Below are 22,875 nucleotides of genomic sequence, written 5' to 3'. Positions count from 1 at the left end.
AGAAGCGGGCAGCGACGGCCTCTCTCCCCCTGCCTTTCCTGGGGGTATATCGGGGTATACACACGCACACACGCACCCTCATTTTACCATGGATATTTGGGTAAAAAACTTTTTTTACCCAAATATCCTTGGTAAAATGAGGGTGCGTGTTATAGGCCGGTGCGTGGTATACCCCGATAGATACAGTAAAAGCCAGACTTATACTTCTCCTCCCCTTTTGGATCCACTTCTGACTTTGGTTCAAAAACTGCAGTGGCAGATATCCAAAAACTGCCAGAAAAAAAACCAAGTGGAAACCTAGCCTTATGGCAAACTACATAGTTTTAATATAATGTTTTTATATATATACTAAGGAGTTTGTGTAATCTATACATCTACAATTGAGTACAATCAGTACCTGCAAATGACTCCAAAGATGAAAAGCAGCAAGGCCGTGATGTCAACGTGGTTCCAGGAGTCCTGTAAGTATTGCTTGACCTTCTGTATTACAGGCATGGATCCCACAAAGAAACTTTGCCGTATTTCTTCACAAACCATAGTGAAAACCCAAAAATACAGAATAACCTCTGAAGTGGCCGGACCATCTGGTGGAGGTCTTTTAAAGTCCAGGAGGAGCACATAAGAAAACAGGAAGAGGAAGGTGAAGTACATGATGACATTGCCGAAGAACGCCGTGACAGGTGCACTCCAGAACTGTTTCCAGCGACGCATCCAATGTGGCCGTGGCTTCTCTTTCGTGACTTCTGCTTCAGGGAGAACATTGTTTACATCTGATGCCTTGGCAGGTTTGAGCTGTACAAGTTCACTCTTCTCCTTTAGAATTTCCTCCCTGAGTAGTATCATAAGACACAATACCCATTAATAAAAAGATCATGAAGGTACTGCTTGCCATTACAGGTTGTAATTTTACGTACCCTTCCATTATTTCCGCCACGGTAGTCTTTATATCGATATCTAAACTGTCCATCTCAACTCTTTTGCAGTTTTCAATTCCATTTTCATTGTCAAAATTTCTAAAAAAAAGAAATAAATAAATGTGTTCATGTTTTAACGAATTAATGTACTGTATATACTCAAGTATAAGCCGAGTTTTTCGGCTCGATTTTTCGTGCTGAAAACGCTCCCCCTCGGCTTATACTCGAGGGAACTCTTCGCCTGTCAATCCCTTCTCAGTGGTCTTCAACCTGCGGACCTCCAGATGTTGCAAAACTACAACTCCCAGCATGCCCGGACAGCCGATGGCTGGAGGTCTGCAGGTTGAAGACCACAGAGAAGAGATTGACAGGCGGTGATGATGAAGGGGGGGGTGATGACGGAGGTCTGGATGATGACATTGGGGGGATGATGTGTTTCTCACACTAGGCTTATAGTCGAGTCAATAACTTTTCCTAGGTTTTTGTGGTGAATAAAAATAAGAATAAAAAGATCTTCAAATGTCTGAGTGGTTTTACTTCTAAAATTCTTTATTGTCCTTATAACAACGGGTTTCGGGGACTTATTTCCCCTTCCTCAGGTAAAACAGACAAGGGTCCTTGTCTGTTTAACCTGAGAAGGAGCTATAAGTCCCTAAAACCCATCAAAGAAAGACAAGCACTACTTTGAAGAATAAACATTTTTAAACATAATAAGGGTGTCTGTCTACTTCTTAATTCCATATGTGTTCCTTCATAGTTTTTCATGCCTTCTATATGAATCGACAATGTTGAAAAAAGAAAAACCTGTACAGTGTATACTGTTCTCCTATACATAGACATGCAATTGTCCTCTTATGTGTGGTTGCAATAAGCCAGTTATAAAGAGGGATAGGATTAAATCTATCAGTATTCCAGTGGGCCTCAGAAGAAAGTGGCTTAAAAATAATTGACAATTATCTGTGGCATTTATCCTAACTTTCCTCTGAGGTTCATTGTAATACTTAAAGGGGTACTCCCTTTTTTCAAATCAACTGGTGCAAGAAAGTTAAACAGATTTGTAAATTACTTCTATTTACAAATCTTAATCCTTCCAGTATTTATCAGCTCCTGTATGCTCCCGAGGTTGAGTTGTTCTTTTCTGTCTGACCCCAGTGCTCTCTGCTGACACCTCTGTCCATGTCAGGAACTGTCGGGATCAAGAGAGGTTTGCTATGGGGATTTGCTCCTTCTCTGGACATTTTCTTAAACAGACAGAGGTGGCAGCAGAGAGCACTGTGGTCAGACAAAAAAGAACAACTCAACTTGCTCTGGAGCATACAGCAGCTGATAAATAATGGAAGGATTCATATTTTTTAAATAGAAGTCGTTTTCAAATCTGTTTAACTTTATGAAGGCAAAATTTGTGAAAAAAAAAAATAGTTTTTCACCAGAGTACCCCTTTAAGTGAAGTTACAACCACTCCTCATCGCATGCAATGGCGGCAAAGGCTCTCCTGCCTACCAACAACCTGTTAGTGCAATATGACTATTAATTTTCAATTTACCATGGTTTTTGTTACATTCAGACTACAGGATTTACAGTCCAAGGGAGGTAAGAGTCAACATTTCATTTCAAAACATTGGATATAGAATACAAGCCTGAGAATGTGTACAAAAATTGCACTTGGTTACTTACTTGTATTCAATGAGATCAGTATAAATGAGTGGAGGGCAGAAGAAGGTCAGAACCAATGCCCATACCGGTGTGTTTTGTGCCATTTGTCCCCACCAGTTTTCTGTTAACATGGACTGTGGAATAAAGTAGTAATATCATTTATAGATAACAAAAACCTTTATAATTTTCAACCCACAATTTATAAAGTGAGATGATCACTAAAAGGATCATCTAAAGGGTCTAGACCTAATTAAAAGTTCATGTGGAGGCCATTAAAGATACTCAACCATAACTAGCGTGAAGAGCGTTTCTCCCTCTGGAGGACCCATTCAGTCTGTGCTCATCCATTTCAATGGGCATAGTGTAATGCTTCAATTCCCTATAGTGATACTATAGGGAAACTTAACACATGCTGCCAGGTTCCTACATATATGAAAACTGGTCACTGGGGTCTCACTTCGTGTGATCAGCTTATTTTTGTGGAACTGTGAATGTGATTGAAAAAATGGCCACTAGGTGGCTCTGTTCTGTTCCCTGCGAAAGTCAAACAGTTAGTTTGGTCTCCTCCAGGACTTGCAGTAGTCCAAACTTAGGAAGTGCGTTCGTGGCATGGCAAGGCATTGTGCCTGCTGGGGAAGGCCCACTTTCTCCTGCCTGGAGCTCACACAATGTGAGCAAGGGGAAAGGTATGATACACACCTTTTTAAAGGTTGGAAAACATTTTTAAGGGCAGTGTTAGGAGTAGTTAGGGAATATAATCTGAGTTAGTTTACAAAATATGGTTTGATGACAGGTACTCTTTAAAGTCAACAACTCTTTTAGAGGACATCAATAGGGATGCTAGGATTCAGGCATTTTTATAGCCGACATGTCCAAGGGTGTATAAGGGTGTAAAACCTAAAGGGGCCTTCTCCTAGAGTTAGTTCACCTTTCTCCATTATCACAGGATAGAAGGACCAGTGTTAAAGGGGTACTCCGCCCCTAGACATCTTATCCCCTATCCAAACAAAAGGGGATAAGATGTCTGATCTCTGTGCAGCACCCGCCATTTGCTTAGAACGCTGGGTGCAGGCGGCACCCCTCATGACGTCAAGCCATGCCCCCTCAATGCAAATCTATTGGAAGGGGCGTGGTGGCTGCCACACCTCCTCCCATAGACATGCATTGAGGGGGCATGGCGTGACATAACATGGGGGCGTGGCGTGACATCATGACCCCCCGCCGCCTGCCCAGCGTTCGGAACAAAATGTTCCAAATGCTGGGACAGTGAAGTACCCCTTTAATATGTATTTACAAACATTTCTTCTTACAAGGTAGACTATGACTACAGTTGCCACTGGCTATACTGGGTTGTAGATTGACGTCATTACAGAAATAAGACATTATAAGAAGACATTAGAAGAATTTCAAATATGTTAATTTGTTCTCTTACCTGAACACCATCCTGTGCAAAGAAATTACGTGCATCAGCCTCATAAGCCAGCTGCAGGCATGTGGCACCACCCCAGACAGGCGAGCGTCGCACCAGTAACTTGAATGCCCTGTTCTCACTATTTCTATAACACTCATTAAACACACCTGTAACAATGAGAGATATATTTATATCATACAGTCCTGTATTCAGAATTGTCAGCCTCAAGCATTTACAATATGTGTAATAGACATTTTCAAGCCTGTCCTTGGTATTGGGGGGTTAGGGACCTCAGTCCAGCACTAGGCACATTTACCTTTGTCCCCATTTTATTTAAAAAAAAAAAAATGATCAGCACAAAATAGGTTAAAATGTTCCACAGTTTTTCCGTCTTGCTCAAAGAAAGTTGGCTGAGACACCCTGTTTGATGGTATATGGGCGGGTGTGGGAAATAAGGTATCATTTTCTTTATATGTGTTGGTTACATCATAGACACCAAAGAAGAATGTCTATTACTATATGTGATGTGGTTTGAATTGACATGAAATTAAAAAAAATCACCCAAACCACATACAACAACTTATATTACTTAGAATGTAAGAATTACCCAATCAGAATAATAAAGAAAAAAATGTGACTACAGAAAGAGAGATGATAACAAGGAGTTATATAAATTCAAAGTATGCAATATATCGTCATGGTCACAATGACCACATGTTTCTTAATACATTTATTAAAGGGGTATTGCAGGATTTTTTTTATTTGACTAGCAGCATACAAAATGAGTGTTGGCTCAGCTTTTCCCAGGTTGCAGTGCAGCCTGAGACATTTCTTCAGGTGTTGAAAGGTAGCGTGTCTGTGCTTCAATAGGTGGAGCGACTGCTGGGTGGGAGGGAGATCATACTTCACAGGGCTGCAGCTGTACTGCAGTGGGTGGGATGGCTGGTTGGAGGGAGGGAACTCCAACAGGAAATAGCCATTTTATAAAAAGGTAGCACCAGTGTTATGGTGAACTCACAACATAGCCATTTAGCCCCAAGACAAGCACAGATCCTTCCCAAGCATGTCCATTACTGTCTGGATAACCCTTTTAACCCACCCCAGTGTTAAATCCCACTCCCCATAAAATTAAGGGAAGGATCAGCACCATAAGTTATTGGGGCTCTATGGACTGTAATATAACTTATTGATCACCAGTAAAGATATTGCCAGACAAGGGTCATGTTAAAAAAAGAATTCTTGCCAAGCTGATCCACTAATATAGAACTTGAATAGGTGCTGTATGGGACAGAGATTGTTTATTTAGTATTTTTTTATATCCCTGTTTCATTCATCACCCTCTTGGGCCTTGCAATAGGTCACCTAATATCCAACAGAAAAATAGAATAAATAGCAAAAAAAAAAATGCAGAAAAATAAAATAAACAGTACAATCAGTGCTGCAAAAATTAGCCCTCATTTGGCTCCGCCGATGGAAAAATAAATTAAAGGTTGCTGCGTCATTAAGGGGTTAAGTAAAATAAAATAAACATCAATGTGTCCGCGTACAATGTAAATCACTTCTAACGTCAGCAATGCGTGAAATCAAATATGTTCCTTCCATACACTGTTGCTAAGATCTACATTACAGTGCTACTGGAACAAACCTATAAAAGGATCTAATTCTTCTGTCAAATGAGGGAAGGAGGGGTAAGTGTTTTTTCCAGTACTGGGTGGTGCAATCCTTCAGAAGATCAGAAGATTGTTTGAGAAACTGCAGAGCTCTTTGGCTTCTACATCACCTTATAAATTAAAACTAAGCACTGACCCATCCTTTTTTTTCCTCTTTTCAATTTTTTTTATTGCATTTACTTTTATTCTTTTTTTTGTACATGATTATGGGGTGTGGGGGGGAGGCAGCCATCTTGCCTGAGCTGACAATCTGACAGCTAGATCACCCAATTTAAACCCAGTATGGGTTTAGTGAGGGGTTTACTGAGGGGTTACTCACTGAAATACGTTCACTAGGTGCTACGTACTGCTTGAAAATAGTTTCATTCCTAATGTGCCCCAGCGCGCATTAAAGACGGGGAGCCGGTTGCCCAAGCTCCCCTGTCTTCTATATAATTCACCATTGCCCTGCTACCCTTTAATGATTATGCTAATGAAGGTTGTGGGTAAGCACAGAGAGCAGACCACTCACCTGCAGCCACCATTAACATAATAATGAAGGAGTAGGGCCGAAGGAGGATTATGTTGGAGTTGGGGAACTTGGATGGCCAGCTCCCACGCCTCCAATGCACACTGGGGTGCATTAGGAATGGAAATATTTACGAGCAGAACGCAGCGCCTAGTGGATGTATTTCAGTGAGTAACCCCTCATTTTACAGCTCTTCACCCACACTTTAACCCAATATACTTCCACTGAAAAATGAAAGAAGAGAGATCCTTGAAATAAAAGTCAAATGTTGGGTGCCAGAGTTTGGAGCGGGCTCTACAATCAAATGACCAGCATTTGAGTTCACTTCAATAAAAATCATTTAGCCTGTTAGATGCCATGCTGAGTATCGACCACAACATCTAGGTAGGTGGACATTGGCAGTCCTATCATGCCTTTCGAACGGCACCCCAGGGATGCAATCGCAGAGTACCGCTTATTTGTCATGGCAACTAAAGGCCTTTTGAAGGCCTTCGTGCCTGCCATGTTATACAGTATCTATTGTAACAGTCAAAGAGTAGATCACAGATGTGACATGCAATACAGTAGCATTGCAGTGCACTGCACAATCAGTCAAATGATTACTTATACAATCCCCCTAATGTAAAAAATATTAAAAATAACAAAATATAAAAAAAATCCTCCATGTAAATTTTAATCATACCCTTTTGTTCTTAAATTTAAAAAAATCTAAACTACAAAAGAGTAACATAATTGGTATTGTTGTGTGAAGAAATTCCAAATTATGGTGAATGCAATAAACAAATTAAAATACCCAATGCTTAAATAGCCTTTTTTGGGGTCATCTCACATCCCAGAAAACATGAAATAAAATGCAATGAAAAAAGACCTATATACCCAAAATGGTACCAATAAACAACACAGACAAAAAAAGACAAGCAGCTCCATTATAGGGGGGTCAGAAAATAGAGATGCACAGAAAGTTTTTTATTTATTTATTTTTAAGCATATCAAGGTAAAATAGCAGATGTCTATAGCAAGCAATCAGATTTCCGCTTTCATTTTTTTTAAAAGCCTCTAAAAAATGAAAGCTGGAATTTGATTGGTTGCTATAGGCAATTGTTCCACTGCTTCTTGGCACAGGGTTTCATAAATTTCTCCCAAAAACGTTAAGGGTAGGGTCACACACAGCGCATTAGCAGCCTATTGCACAGCAGTCACAGAGCGACGGCACAGCAAGCTCCCTGCTGCGGCCAGGTAGCTCTGTGTGTCGGCTCATAACGGTGGATTACCGGCTGCCAGTCACAAGCGGACACACAGAGCTAACCAGCCGCAGCAAAGAGCTTGCCGTTGGGGCATCTGCAGCGTGAAATATGCTGCGGATGCACTGTGTGTGACCCTACCCTAAATATTAAAAGAGGAAATGAAAACAAAACAAGAATCGCTGTGGAAGGAAGGGGTTGAAAGTGGATAACATGATGCTAGGGATTACCTATTGCCAGATGTTCAAACTTTGCGGCTAGCTCTTTCATAGCTAATGCTTCTTCGGCCTCTGATTCCATGCGGGAGAGCTCCTTCAGCAATTTGGAAGCAGCCAGTGCTGAGGTCACAGCTTCTGTTCCCTGCAAAGTGCACCATATAGAAAAAGAGAAATGTCATTAATGCAACTTAAAGGGGTACTCCGACCTAGACATCGTATACCCTATCCAAAGGATAGGATATAAGTTGTCTGATCGCAGGGGTCCCACCGCTGGGGACCGCTGCGATCTCGGCTGTGGCACTCCAGACATCCAGTGCATAAAGTGAACTTCGCTCCGTGCCGGATGGCTGGCGATGCAGGGCGGAGGCTCGTGATGTCAAGGTAACACCCCGCTCTTCACATCATGGCCATACCCCCTAAATGCAAGTTTATGGGAGGGGCCGTCACGCCCCCTCCCATAGACTTGCATTGAGGGTGTGTGGCCGTGACATCACGAGCGAGGCGCGGCCGTGACGCCACGAGCCGCCGTCGCTGAACCCAATGCTCTAACCAAACACGGGGTGCAGCACAGAGATCATGGGGGACCCCCCCGATCAGACATCTTATCCCCTATCCTTTAGATAGAGGATAACATGTCTAGGGGCGGAGTACCCCTTTTAAGAGTACCTGTCACCAAACTGAACTTTTAATATATTGTGCCTTATGTTATTATAAAACACTTTGCTATTTACTTGCTGGAAAAATTCTCAACCTTTATATGTTTTTAATGTGATTGAAAAAATGGCCACTAGGTGGCTCTGTTCTGTTCCCAAACAGTTAATTTGATCTCCACCCAGACTTGCAGAAGTCCAAACTCATGAAGTGCGTATCGGGCACGATGAGGCACAGCTCTCGCAGGCTTCAGTGACGTCACCCCTGCTGGGGAACGTCCACTTTCTCCTGCCGGGAGGTCACACAATGTAAGCAAGGGGAATGGTATGATACACAGCTTTTTAAAGGCTCGGATTTTTTTTTAGGGCAGGAGTAGTTAGTGAATATAATCTAAGTTAGTTTGGAAAACATGGTTTGATGACAGATACCCTTTAATGTATGAAGATAAAAACAGTCCCAAGGTGAAATTCTAGAGGACAACTGAAGAGGACTACTTTTACATTAAAATCATTTAATAAAAAGCTGGAATTAAAATTTAAACTGGCCTACATTGCCATGAGGCTCATTGCTTCAACACTTTATATTCCTGTAAAGGAAAGCAAACAACCATTTTTCTTTAAAGGAAACAAAAGGAGATTTTTTTTTTGTACTCACCGTAAAATCTCTTTCGCGTAGCCTTCATTGGGGAACACAGAGACCATGGGTATTATGCTGCCGCTACTAGGAGGCTGACATTAGGCAAAAAAAGAAGTCAGCTCCTGCCAGCAGGATATAGGCAGCAGTATAATACCCATGGTCTCCTATGTTCCCCAATGGGGCGACCGAGAAAAGTTGTCTTAAATATTTCCATAATGCACATTTCAATGCCAATTAAACACTCATGTATGTGTGGTGTCCCAGTACAAGTATTTTATGTCAAGGTATTGTAGGCCCTGTCAGATTGAGACCTCCAGTGTCCTGGGGGCTCCCCCTATATTTTGCACTGTTATAACTTAGTAATCCGTTATTGGGTATCTGTAGCTTTAAGTATGTTTCCTAGCAACCTCATGTCTAGTCAGAGTGGAGTGGACTGAGAGCTAGACTAGACTTTAGTGCAGAATGTTATGTTATGCTGTTATTTATATGTAACTTTATTGTAACTCCTAAAGGGGATACAGGGGATACAGACAACTCTATGATCCACAGCTGCCTGGCCAATGGGCTGTAGTTTAGCCTTCCCTTATAAGGGGTGGCATTTCCCGTAGTGAGTGTTCTGACGGAGAGTGAGAGAGTGTGGTAGTGTTCTGACGTAGATACAGAGTTGGTGCAGATGCAGAGATGGAGAGAATCCGCAGAGTAGGATAACCCGCAGAGGGTATCCACCGAGGAGAGATAAGAAAGAGCATGAAGTAACCCCAAATAATACCAAGTCTTTACTTCAGCCTTAATCAGAGGACTTCTAAAGGAGAATCCATTGAATTCCGGCGAAAAGCCACAATCTACCGACACTTCAGTAAGTGACTTTAATCTCGAGACTCCAAAAGACTTTAATCTCAAACCTAATATAGCGCAGGCCTAAAATTCCTAGTGCGGCCGTAGAAGCCAAACTCATATGCACTATAAAGCCCAGGTCCTGCAAGCGGTGTGGTCCTCTAGTGACTGTCTGTTAATCTTTTGGAGACTTTGGTTGAGCGCTGTGAAGATTGTACCACCTGTCTTCAAGCTAGTAAAGCCTCCGTTAAACTGCAACCTAGTGTGGAGTCCATTCTTTCCTTGCTAGCCTGTGGGGAGACGGAGTTCCCTGGACCTGTAGTAACCCGGAAGCTACCAAGACTACAGTGGCGTCACGAGACATTAAGGGTAAATACCATCCAACCCTGGGTTTATACCCCCAAGAACCAAGTAACTAACCCCAGCGTAGTGGCGGTCGCGGATAACACCCGTGGTCACCACATATGCAATCCTCAGTGCTTAACCTTGGGGTACAATACTTTCTTTTAGAAAGAAAAATTCAGGTTTAGATACATGTCTTTTAAGATCTCACCATTTCCCAGAAGTAAGTAGCCATTTCATCACGATTCTGTAGAATTGCCCAAATAAAGAGATCGATCCAGGGGGATGATGACTTTTTAATCTCATATCTTTGATTAATGTTGTTTGGATAATTTTTAGTCTACAGACAAGAATGTAAAAACAAACAAACACACAATTAGGATGGGCAAAAAATATGGCATTGGTAGTGGTATGTATTTTTTATTTTACATCATTCTAAGCCATATAAAAAAAAATGAAGTCACCATACGATCCTGATCTAAGGATATAAGTTAACTTTCAGGTGTGCCTGTCATGAAAAAAAAAAAAATGTTTTTATGGGTCAAAATTGGTCAGACCCCTATCCATCACGAGAATGAGCGAGGTCTGAGCACCCCAACAGATAAAGACTTTTGACATGTCCCAAGGATACGTAAAAGGTTTTTCTTATGTACAGGCGAAACTCGAAAAATGTGAATATCGTGCAAAGTTCATTTATTTCAGTAATGAAACTTAAAAGGTGAAACCAATATATGAGAGAGACTCATTACATGCAAAGCCAGATAGTTCAAGCCGTGATTTGTCATAATTGTAATGATTATGGCTTACAGGTCATGAAAACCCCAAAGCCCCCGCAAATACTATGATTTGGGGAGCCATGTCATCTGCTGGTGTTGGTCCACCATGCTTCATTAAGTCCAGGGTCATAGCATCCATCTATCAGGAGATTTTGGAGCTTCCTTTCCTTTTAACTTGCATTAATGAAATACAATGGACTTTTGCACGAAATTCAAATTCAAATTTTTCGAGTTTCACCTGTATAGGTACACTTTAAAGATGTCCAATTTATTCACAGCTGTGCGCTTCTCTCTCTCTCTGCTCTGTGTCTAGGAAACCAAGATGGCCCCATAGGCATACATTATGAGTCTGTCCTGGTCACATGATACAGAAGTGTGCACTTCTCCTGGTTCGTTGTCATGAATGGTTGTGGTCTGAACATTCAACCTGACCAATAAAAACTCTTTCTATGTCTCTTGTTCATTTGACATGTCCCTAGAACATGTCAAATGTTTTTCTTTTTGATAGGTACACTTTAAAGGCTATGTCGGAAGTGTCTTAATGCTTTGAATTCACAGCTCCTATGCAGACCTATATGTCTCCATGGTAACAGACTACCAACAAACCTTGGGTAGTCTGATCCAGAAGCCTCACTACCTACAATCTTGACTCTTTATCATGCTTACTTACATTTGGTAGATTCGCTACATATAGGAAAGAAAACAGATTAGGAGACTCTCAAAAACGGTCTGCCACCACAGCCTACATAATATATGGAGAATTGAATGTGAATGGCGATTGCAAAGCTGATTCTCCAGTCTAATGAGATGGGACTTGTACCTCTTAAGTAATAGCATATCTAGAGGAAATGGTTATGGGATAACCTCTTTAAAGCATCAATTTTCCTTTTGGCAACAATAAAAACAAAATAGGAAGGAAAAAAACTGATGATTTTTACATAGAATTTGTTGTTAGTATTGAGTGGTACAAACAGCAAATCTGGATTCTTGAGGTACCCTGTACCTTCAACACAATTTTACAAAGTTCTGTACCCAAATAATTTAGACTTCATGGTCTCAAAAATGAAACATTCTCGGATATCTTAAAAGAAGGATGCCCAACATTCCGTCAGATTTCTACAGCTCAAATTAACTATGACTCATTCCATGGGCATCTGGTGTCCCCCACTGATTTTAGTCAAGCACTGACTGCTCATGTCTGCCATGGCTGAATGGAAATCAATGGGTTTCCAAATTTTATTGCAGCCACTGTGTTGCATAATGACTTGACATACCATCTGAACATTACTCAGCAATGCCATGTTGTGCCAAAGAACCTAAATATTGAAAACAATCTGTTGTTATAGTCAAAATTAATGGTTGACATATATTTGGCATTATTACTTACAATGGAGTTTTTCTTGTTGACCGAGCCCTTGGTATTTCCAAGTACATGTGTATAGAATGGGGCACAGACATCACCCATGAGCTCTCGCAGAACTTTGGCCACATCGTAGAGATTGAAGTCATGTCGTTTGTTTATAGAGTCCACTGGCAAGTAGTCCAGGTGTTGCTGCCCTTTATTAGACTCTCTGCGCTCTTCATGTTTACGTTGAAGTAATCGGTAGAGGACTGTATTATCCAGTACAGATCTATAAAGCTCTTCCAGTTGGCCATATGTCAGATAATCCACAATGTTCATTCCATTGTCCACAAAGAGTTTTACAAAGCTGGGTTTGTCATTCACTAGTGCATCTGTCATTGTGTCTTCAAGATCACAAGCCTATAAAGAACAGAGAAAAGTCAGAAGTCCATAATATAACTATCTTGTCATTTTCATGGATAACACTGATGGACCTTATACATACAAAAAGTGGTCTTCTAGAAGTGTAGGGTGATCCAGTCAAAAAGATGCTCTTTTGGAGAGCATTCTGCAAAAGTTAAAAACTGTGGACTTCTGCAGTAGTGTTGAGCGGCATAGGCCATATTCGAATTCGCGAATATTCGCGAATATATGGACGAATATTCGTCATATATTCGCGAATATTCGCATATTCGTTATATTCTTGTTTTATTTTCGCATATGCGGATATTCGCGTATGCGAAAATTAACATATGTGAATATTCGCATATGCGAAAATTAACACATGCTAATTTTCGCATATGCGAATTTTCGCACGACGGTCTCACACAGTAGTATTACAGCCTTCTTTACACCACACAAGCTGGAAGCAGAGAGGGATGATCACTGTGATGTGTACTGTGAAAAAAAAACAAAAGAAAAACGAATATTCGTAATTACGAATATATAGCGCTATATTCGCGAAATTCGCGAATTCGCGAATATGCGATATTCGCGAATAATATTCGAATTGCGAATATTCGTGAGCAACACTATTCTGCAGAAAATCATTGCGGATGCAGAATTAATGCAGACAGACTTAGACACGGCCTTAGAGATCTATGTCTGTCTTCTCAGCTGGGACCCGCCAACTAATTTTAGCCCTTTTAGACTAAAATTGCTGATAGCAGCCAGGACCAATTGGGGTATGAAGAATACTCAACTCTTAAGCGTACATCATAGACCGGGAGCGGGTGCAGGGTACTCTCTACAGTTTCATTTTGCTTAGTTTGTGGCACATTTTTGTTGCAATTTTGGGTGGATTTTACCCTTTTTATGCAACCAAGTACATTTTGCAGAGCTCTATTCCCCTGCAGAAAGTCTATTTTGGTTGATTTGTTTTAAAAATCTGATGAACAACAGATTTTGCATCAGCATTCTGACACACACTTTTAATAATATTATAAATAATATTAACAATAGAAAATAAAAAATTACAATATAAAAGGGAAATGTTTGTGTAAGTGTGTAAGGCTGGGTTCTCATATATCAGGCGTCCGGCATAGTTTCCCTCTGACATGCACTGGAGGGAAACTGATGCTAGAACCGATCTCATTCATTTTAATGGGACAGTTCACAATCATCCAGAGTCTCAATTTTGACTCCGGATGGTTGGACACTCTGGAGGGCACATAGAAATATAGACTGTGTCGGCAGATAAGAACCATTTGGCCCATCTAGTCTGCCCAATAATCTGAATCCTATCAATAGTCCCTGGCCCTATTTTATATGAAGGATAGCCTTATGCCTTTCCCATGCATGTTTGGCACTGGACAGGGAAGCGCAGCTTACTGCATTCCCCTGTCCGCCGTGCAGAAACAATGGTCGCTAGATGCCATATAACTGATGACAACTTGTCATCAGTTGTGGCATCAGTTGCGTCGAGATCTATGCTGAGTTCCTCTATTTCGGACATTTGCAAACCCAGCCTTAATGAAACAAGGTGCAGCTAGGCATATACCTTCCTTGTTGGTGACAGATATACAGCAATAATAATAATACAATATTATTGTTGTTGTTGTTATCAACAACAACATCAATAATAATAATATTGTATTATTATTATTATTACTACTGTATATACAGGTGAAACTCGAAAAATTTGAATATTGTGCAAAGTTCATTTCTTTCAGTAATGCAACCTAAAATGTTAAACTAACATATGAGAGAGCCTCATTACATGCAAAGCAAGATAGTTCAAGCCGTGATTTGTCATAATTGTTATGATTATGGCTTACAGGTCAGGAAAAGCCCAAATCCCCAATATATTATATGATTTGGGAGCCGTGTCATCTGCTGGTGTTGATTCACTGTGCTTCATTAAGTCCAGGGTCAACACATCCGTCTACTAGGAGATATTGGAGCACTTCATGCTTCCTTTTCTTTTAAGTTGCATTAGTGAAATACTAATTTTTTGAGTTTCCCTCTAACAAGGTAGGTATATGCGTAGTTGCACCCTGCTTCAGTTAAAGGAATACTCCCATGGAAAACTTTTTTTTAAATCAACTGGTGCCAGAAAGTTAAACAGATTTGAAAATCACTTCTATTAAAAAATCTTAATCCTTCCAGTACTTTTTACGGGCTGTATAATAAAGAGAAATCCAAAAAAGAAATGCATTTCCTCTGATGTTATGACCACAGTGCTTTCTGCTGACCTCTGCTGTCCATTTCAGGAACTGTCCAAATCAGAAGAAAATCTCCATAGCAAACATATGCTGCTCTGGACAGTTCCTAAAATGGACAGCAGAGGTCAGCAGAGAGCACTGTGGTCATGACATCAGAGGAAATGCATTTCTTTTTTGGATTTCTCTTTATTATACAGCCCCTAAAAAGTTCTGGAAGGATTAAGATTTTTTAATAGAAATGATTTACAAATCTGTTTAACTTTCTGGCACCAGTTGATAAAAAAAAAATAAAGTTTTCCACGGGAGTACCCCTTTAACCCCTTAAGGACCAAGGGCGTACAGGTACGCCCTTGGTCCTGCTCTCCTGATATAACGCGGGGTTACACAGTAACCCCGCGTCATATCACGGCGGGCCCGGCGTGAAGCCGGGACCAGCCTCTAATAGCGCGCAGCGCCGATCGCGGCGCCGCGCGCTATTAACCCTTTAGCCGCGCGCTCAGAGCTGAGCCGCGCGGTTAAAAGCGAAACCGAAAGTGGCCGGCTAGCTCAGTCGGGCTGTTCGGGATAGCCGCGGCTAATCGCGGCATCCCGAACAGCTGACAGGACAGCGGGAGGGCCCCTACCTGCCTCCTCGCTGTCCGATCGCCGAATGACTGCTCAGTGCCTGAGATCCAGGCATGAGCAGTCATGCGGCAGAATCGTTGATCACTGGTTTCTTATGAGAAACCAGTGATCAATGATGAAGATCAGTGTGTGCAGTGTTATAGGTCCCTATGGGATAACAATGATCAGTGTGTGCAGTGTTATAGGTCCCTATGGGACCTATAACACTGCAAAAAAAAATGGGAAAAAAAAGGGAATAAAGATCATTTAACTCCTCCCCTATTAAAAGTTTGAATCACCCCCCTTTTCCAAATAAAAAAAAAAAACACAGTGTAAATAAAAATAAAAATAAACATATATGGTATCACCGTGTGCGGAAATGTCCGAATTATAAAAATATATAATTAATTAAACCGCTCGGTCAATGGCGTGCGCGCAAAAAAATTCCAAAGTCCAAAATAGTGCATTTTTGGTCACTTTTTATATCATTTAAAAATGAATAAAAAGCGACCAATAAGTCCTATCAATGCAAAAATGGTACCGGTAAAAACTTCAGATCACGGTGCAAAAAATGAGCCCTCATACTGCCCCATACACGGAAAAATAAAAAGTTATAGGGGTCAGAAGATGACAATTTTAAACGTATTAATTTTCCTGCATGTAGTTATGATTTTTTCCAGAAGTCCGACAAAATCAAACCTATATAAGTAGGGTATCATTTTAATCGTATGGACCTACAGAATAAAGATAAGGTGTCATTTTTACCAAAAAATTTACTACATAGAAACGGAAGCTCCCAAAAATTACAAAACGGCGTTTTTTTTCAATTTTGTCGCACAATGATTTTTTTTTCCGTTTCACCGTAGATTTTTGGGCAAAATGACTGATGTCATTACAAAGTAGAATTGGTGGCGCAAAAAATAAGCCATCATATGGATTTTTAGGTGCAAAATTGAAAGAGTTATGATTTTTTAAAGGCAAGGAGCAAAAAACGAAAATGCAAAAACGGAAAACCCCCCGGTCCTTAAGGGGTTAAGCTGGGTTCACATATGTCCGACATCCAGCCTAAATCTAGACGTAACTGATGCCACTACTGATTACAAGTTGTCATCAGTTGTATTGCATCCGGCGTCCATTGTTTTTGCACAGCGGACAGGCAAAGCAGCAAAACAAGCTACGTTCCCCCTGTCCGGTGCCCTCCGGCGTGTCCAACCATCCGGCGTCAACGTTGTGATGCCGGATGATTGTGAACTCTAAATGGGATCAGTTTGAGCATCAGAAGCATCAGAGGGAAACTGTGCCGGACGCCTGATATATGTGAACCCAGCCTAGCACAACAATTTTCCTTTGGCATTGTAATGTAAGAAAAGGTAGTCTGCAGTGAACATGAGAAAGTACATAAGGCAGGATGTCTTTAGGAGATTGTCAATTGTGCATTATTCCGGCAGGAAATCCACGTCTGCATGAACTGGTGCATGTCATAAAGATGACATATAACCTTTGACTCTTTGCTGCAGTTCAGCAGATATACATATCTGTTATCTGTGAGTCCGGCGGGGTATTACAATACTCATCATCCTCTCAATGCTAGATATCTAGGTCAGAAATAAACAGGAGGACAGACAGAGAGTACAATTACAGAACCAGCTTCGGCCTTTAGTCAGAGCAGATTCATGTGATTCATAGATAACTACTACTGTGCATCATTATTCCTCCTCATCTATTTTTAGTCCTGATTTACTTAAAAGGGCCCTGTCACCAGCTTTATTTTTTGATATGTTGTAGTACTTATGTACTACAACATATCTCTAATATACTTTTATTTATTTTTTTAAATTAAAATGGTTTAATTTACATTTGAAAACCGGCCACTAGGGGTCTCCCTCCTAGTGGCCGGCTGCAGCCTGGCGTGACGTCACGCCTGACAAGGGACTGATTTTGGCCTGGCAATCAGTCCTTTTTCAGTTAGGCTGCATTCGCTCCCTGCCTGTCAATCAGACAGGCGGGAGCGAGCGCATTGGCTCCCCGGGCCACTGGCTGGGAGTACACTCCTCCCGCACATCACCGCCGCCGTCCCTGCACGCCCGCTGCCGGACTCTGCAGAATGTGTAATGAGGGAACGGGGTATGCGGGAGGGGGGGGGGTTTGTGATGGAGGGAACGGGGTATGGCGCGGGGGGAGGGGACGGGCTAGCGCCGCAGCGCCGCATGTAATTAACTAATAGTTTATCTACACAGGGTGCCTCCAGCTGTTTCAATACTACAACTCCCAGCATGCCCTGACGGCCAATAGATGTCAGGGCAAGCTGGGAGTTGCAGTGGTGAAACAGCTGGAGGCACCCTGTCTAGATGAACTAAGGGCGGAAGTCCCCCCAGCAGGCATCAGTGACGTGGTGCCTGCTGGGGAAGTCTGCCTGGTAGTGAGCACGCTGCCAGGCAGACAAAAGGCATTTTTAATATAGTAAAAATTAAAATTAAAAACAGGGAGGGGGTTAGGGATAGATTGGCAAAGGGGAGGGACAGAAAAAAAAATAGGATGGTGGGAGCTACCCTTTAAGTAGTTCGTTTGCAAACCAAAAGTTATCTAAAAATCTCACAAAGGAATGCAAGCGAGAGTCGAGGAAAGGGAGTGACCCTGGAACAGCTCTCTCAGCTCATGCTCGGCTCTATTGTCATTGGATAAAGCATATCATCCATGGTGACTGAAACCGGAAAAAACACACTGAGTGCTCCATTGGCACCAAGATCACAACTACATCCCAGACTGCTACAACATATACTGTATGGGGGGGATTCATCAATCTATATACAGTCATTTTAGGTGTATTTTCTTGCGCAAAGATATTTCCTGCGTTCTTTTTGTGCGTCTTTTTTGGTGGAACTTTTTCTAAAGATGTCACCCTTCAGGTGTACCGTAGAGCCGTTATTCCTGTAGACATGAATTTACTAACTGCGTCTTTTTTTTTTTTGCGCACAAAAAGAACGCAAGTGTCATTTTTTTGCGCAAATATACACTAGCTCCGAGCACACGTACAAGTCTGTTTTTTTTTTTTTCAAGAACTGAGATGGGCTGGATTCTATGACTGCACATGATTCACAGAGACCCGTGCGCAAGTTTAGTACATTTTGCGCAGCTAAATGACAAGTACACGCAGCAGAAAGGGGTAAAAAAAAAAAGCTCTACCATACACTGATGTTGATGAATCCCCCCCCTATGAAGCAAACAAAATGGAATTTACTGCAAAATTTTCTGTCATTTTCTGTGTTTTTCCAAGCAGGATGCCTTCAGTTGTTGCAAAACTATAACTCCCAGCATGCCCAGACAGCCAAAGGCTGTCTGGGCATGCTGAGAGTTGTAGTTTTGCAACAGCTGGAGGCACTCTACTTGGGAAATACTCGTGTACATTGATATATTGTTGCAAAGGGCAGTTGTGAACATAGCTTAGGCTAGGACAGAGACTTAGCTTGTAGCTTCTGGGCCCCAAAGCAAAATCTGCAACAGGGCCACATATGCCAATTAAAATGCTGTCACGCCCCCTCCCATAGACTTGCATAGCGGGGGGGGGGGGGGTGACGTCACACGGGGGCAGAGTCCTCCGGCCCCATGGTCGCCACCCGGCCGTTTGTGAGCTGGCACCGCTGCATGCAGCTCAAACAGGTGGGTGACAAATACAAGATTGCAGGGGTAAGGGGATAAGATGTCTCAGGGCCGGAGTACCTCTTTAAAATATACAAGCCCATGTACAGATGTTGAAAGTCGAAATGGAATATCTTAGTATTGGCATCATACCCTCCAGTGTATTTCTCCATGAAACAATTCGGTCTTGGCAATGTCCTCCCTGTTCCAGGCTACTGCTAACTTCAGCTCATCCAAGTATTCTGTGGCATCACTGGACTGCTTCTTGCAAGCTGATACGACAGGAAATAAAACAAGTAGTACCCAGTACTTTACATATATATATATATATATATATATATATATATATATATATATATATATAGAGCCTCAAGCATTACAGTAAAAGAACATATACCTTTTACTAGAGCTTTCAAAATCACAGTCTCAAAGTCCTCTGTCCCATCAGTGTTGGAATATACTGTGACCAGTTCTCGATTTTCCACTATTTTTTCTATCTAAATTTAAAAAGAAACTTTTGATCAATGACACCATTGCCTGAATATATGTACCGGCCCTTCAGTGCAGGCTTCTTCATTAGTTTGTATAAGAGCTTTACAGAGTACTCAGTAACATACATTAGTTCTCTAAAAGAACAAAATACTGTAGATACAAAAAGGTTACCAACTTTTCCTATCATTTTTGTCAAGTTTTCCTCCGGGAAGTGTTGTTTTAATTTCTCATCTATCAGACTACGAATAGATTCCATGGTAAGTGACTCTTCTATAATTTCAGCTAAACAGTCGGCAACTCCACCAGAACCGGCCACCAGAAGACATGGGATGGGGCTCATTGTGGCTTTGTAAACTCTCTAGTAAATAAAAACAAATGAGATGGAATCATTATTAGAACAATTTAAGAAGACTTATAGAAATATAGAATGTTTCAGCAGGTAATAAACATTTGGCCCATCTAGTCTGCCCAATATTCTGAATACTATGAATAGTCCCTGGCCCTATCGTATATGAAGGATAGCCTTATGCTTATCCCATGCATGCTTAAAAGAGTACTCCGGTGAAGAGTATTCCTGCTCCGTCCTGCCCGGGCTGCAAAAAAAAATGAAAATAAACCATCACTCACCTTCCTGGGTTCCCGCGGAGCGCCACTACAGCTGATCGGTCCTCCGGTCCATCTTCTTCATACTTCCGTGTGAACGAAGCGTCACATGGCGCTCAGCATATCGCCGGCCGCCGCGATTCTCTGCCTCGGCCCAGAATAGGCTCAGCGCCATGTGACGCTTTGTTCACACGGAAGTATGAAGAAGATGGACCGGAGGACCGATCAGCTGTAGTGTCGCTCCGCGGGAACCCAGGAAGGTAAGTTATGGTTTATTTTCATTTTTGCAGCCCGGGTAGGACGGAGCAGGAATACTCTGCACCAGAGTACTCCTTTAAACTCCTTCACTGTATTTGATGCTACCATCTCTGCAGGAAGGCTATTCCATGCATCCACTACTCTCTCAGTAAAGTAATACTTCCTCATATTACTTTTAAACCTTTGCCCCTCTAATTTAAAACTATGTCCTCTTGTGGTAGTTTTTCTTCTCTTAAATATCCTCTCTTCATTTCTAGTGTTGATTTCCTTTATGTATTTAAAATTCTCTATCATATCCCCTCTGTCTCTTCTTTCTTCTATACATGTTAAGGTCCTTTAACCTTTCCTGGTAAGTAGAGATGAGCGAACTTACAGTAAATTCGATTCGTCACGAAATTCTCGGCTCGGCAGTTGATGACTTTTCCTGCATAAATTAGTTCAGCTTTCAGGTGCTCCGGTGGGCTGGAAAAGGTGGATACAGTCCTAGGGGACTCTTTCCTAGGATTGTATCCAACTTTTCCAGCCCACCGGAGCACCTGAAGGCTGAACTAATTTATGCAGGAAAAGTCATCAACTGCCGAGCCGAGAAGTTCATGACAAATCGAATTTACTGTAAGTTCGCTCATCTCTACTGTTTTTATCCTGCAATCCATGTACTAGTTTAGCATCTTTTCTGACCTCTGTCCAAAATATCTATGTCCTTCTGGAGATACGGCCTCCAGTACTGAACACAATACTCCAAGTGAGGTCTCACCAGTGTTCTGTACAGCGGCATGAGCACTTCCTTCTTTCTACTGCTTATACCTCTCCCTATACATCCAAGCATTCTCCTAGCATTTCCTGCTGCTCTATGACTAAAGACTCAAATCATTTTGAGTGATATCCTCAAAAAAGAAAAAAGAGAGAGACAATGCAGAAGAAAAAGAAAAGAAAAACAAAGGAGAGAAGACTAGTTAGAAGAATGAAAAGAAAGTAAAGGGGGGAAATAAAAAGAGCAGAGAAAAAGAAAAGCAAAGAAAACAAAAAAGAAAAGATCAAGAGAAATAAATAATAGTAGAAGGAGAAGGAGAGAGATAAAAAGAGAAAATATTAAAGAGTAGAAGAAACTGAAATAGAAAAAGGGGAAAATAAAGACAGAGGGAAATAGAGGAAGAGGATTTATAAGTGGGAGAAAAAGAGTAATAAGAAGAGAAAGAAGAGAAGGATGAGAAAAAGGAGGAAATAAAAATTAAGAAGAGGGAAAAAATGTGAAGGAGCAGATGAAGAAGAAAAAGTGAAAGATCCATATAGTAGTAAAAGAAGTAGGAAAGAAAAATTAAGAAGGAAGATAAAAGGAAGATGAGAAGAAGGGGAGAAAAAAAGGAGTATAAGAAAAGGGAGGAGAAGTAGAATATAAGGGAGAAGGATCAGAAAAAAAAATGAAAAAGAGCAGTAAACGAAGAAAAAAGATGAAAAGCAGAAGAAGAAAGAGAGAAAAAGAAGAGGAAAATGAGCAGGAGAAGAAGTGGAAGAAGAAGAGGAAGATGAAAAAGTTGGAAAGAAAAATGTGAGAAAATAAGGAAAAGAAAAAGTGAACAAGGAAAAGAAAAGATGAAGGAGCAGAGAAAACAGAAGGAGTAAAAAAAGTAAAGAAAGAAGTAAAAGAGTTAGAGAAGATAAAGGAGAATAAGGATAGCGAAAGAAGAGGTAGAAGGGGTAGAGGAACATGAAGAAGAAAAACGGAGGAAGAAAAAAGAGTAGAAGACGAGGAATAAGACAGATTAGATTATTACCTGCAACATATTGGACTCTCCGGCAATAACCATGCACAAAACAGGGATTTCAATGCTTCCTTTGCCTAGATAAAAACATAATAACATGACACAGCATTAAGATGCATACAAATTAGAATTGCCACTCCATTCAAATAGATGTCCTCAAGACCCCATTGTCAAAATGTCTGTTAGGGTACGTTCACACGAAAATTCCATTGTGTGAACATAGCCTAAGGGTACGTTCACATGTGCATATTTTTGCTGCAGTTCTGCTGCAGATTTGCTGTACCTACCTATGGAGGTCACTGGACAGCAAAATCTGCAACAACAAATCTGCAGCAAAACTCAGCATGTGTGAACGGACCCTTAGGCTATGTTCACACAATGGAATTTCAATGAGAATCTGCTGCGCTGTTCACATAGCAGAATTTACGCGCCGGAAACATCTAGCACAGAAAATCAAATTCCGGTGTCCGCAGAAAGAATAGACTCGTCTATTCTTTCTGCCGACTTCGCACAGAAATGCATTGCTGTCTATGAGAAGTGTGAACATAGCTTTAGGGTAAATTCACATGTGCTGCGTATTTTGCTGCTGATAATTTTCCTACCCATTAAAGGCCATCTGCTGCCGAAAACCACTTATCCCCTATCCGCAGGATAAGGGGATGTG

The 22,875-nt window shown here is 41.3% G+C and overlaps 1 protein-coding gene across 5 annotated transcripts in view; it reads right to left on the bottom strand.

Annotated features, from left to right (window-relative positions):
* The window catches only part of TRPM4 (transient receptor potential cation channel subfamily M member 4), a 215,750-nt gene that overhangs the window by 24,955 nt on the left and 167,920 nt on the right, over window positions 1-22,875 (bottom strand). For all 5 annotated transcript variants that reach the window (XM_056541826.1, XM_056541825.1, XM_056541827.1 and 2 more), the window contains 11 exons: window positions 22,224-22,288; window positions 19,766-19,948; window positions 19,496-19,595; window positions 19,252-19,370; window positions 12,242-12,616; window positions 10,290-10,418; window positions 7,628-7,757; window positions 4,000-4,145; window positions 2,589-2,701; window positions 915-1,013; window positions 398-829 (listed from right to left, as the gene is read on the bottom strand). In XM_056541826.1, coding sequence (XP_056397801.1) covers window positions 398-829; window positions 915-1,013; window positions 2,589-2,701; window positions 4,000-4,145; window positions 7,628-7,757; window positions 10,290-10,418; window positions 12,242-12,616; window positions 19,252-19,370; window positions 19,496-19,595; window positions 19,766-19,948; window positions 22,224-22,288 — 1,891 coding nt within the window. The remainder of the gene's footprint in view (window positions 1-397; window positions 830-914; window positions 1,014-2,588; window positions 2,702-3,999; window positions 4,146-7,627; window positions 7,758-10,289; window positions 10,419-12,241; window positions 12,617-19,251; window positions 19,371-19,495; window positions 19,596-19,765; window positions 19,949-22,223; window positions 22,289-22,875) is intronic.

Source organism: Hyla sarda, chromosome 10 (genome assembly GCF_029499605.1).
Source record: "Hyla sarda isolate aHylSar1 chromosome 10, aHylSar1.hap1, whole genome shotgun sequence".
NCBI classification, from domain to species: domain Eukaryota; kingdom Metazoa; phylum Chordata; class Amphibia; order Anura; family Hylidae; genus Hyla; species Hyla sarda.
Note: the sequence above shows the minus strand (reverse complement) of the source record. Positions and strands in the feature narration are given on the sequence as shown.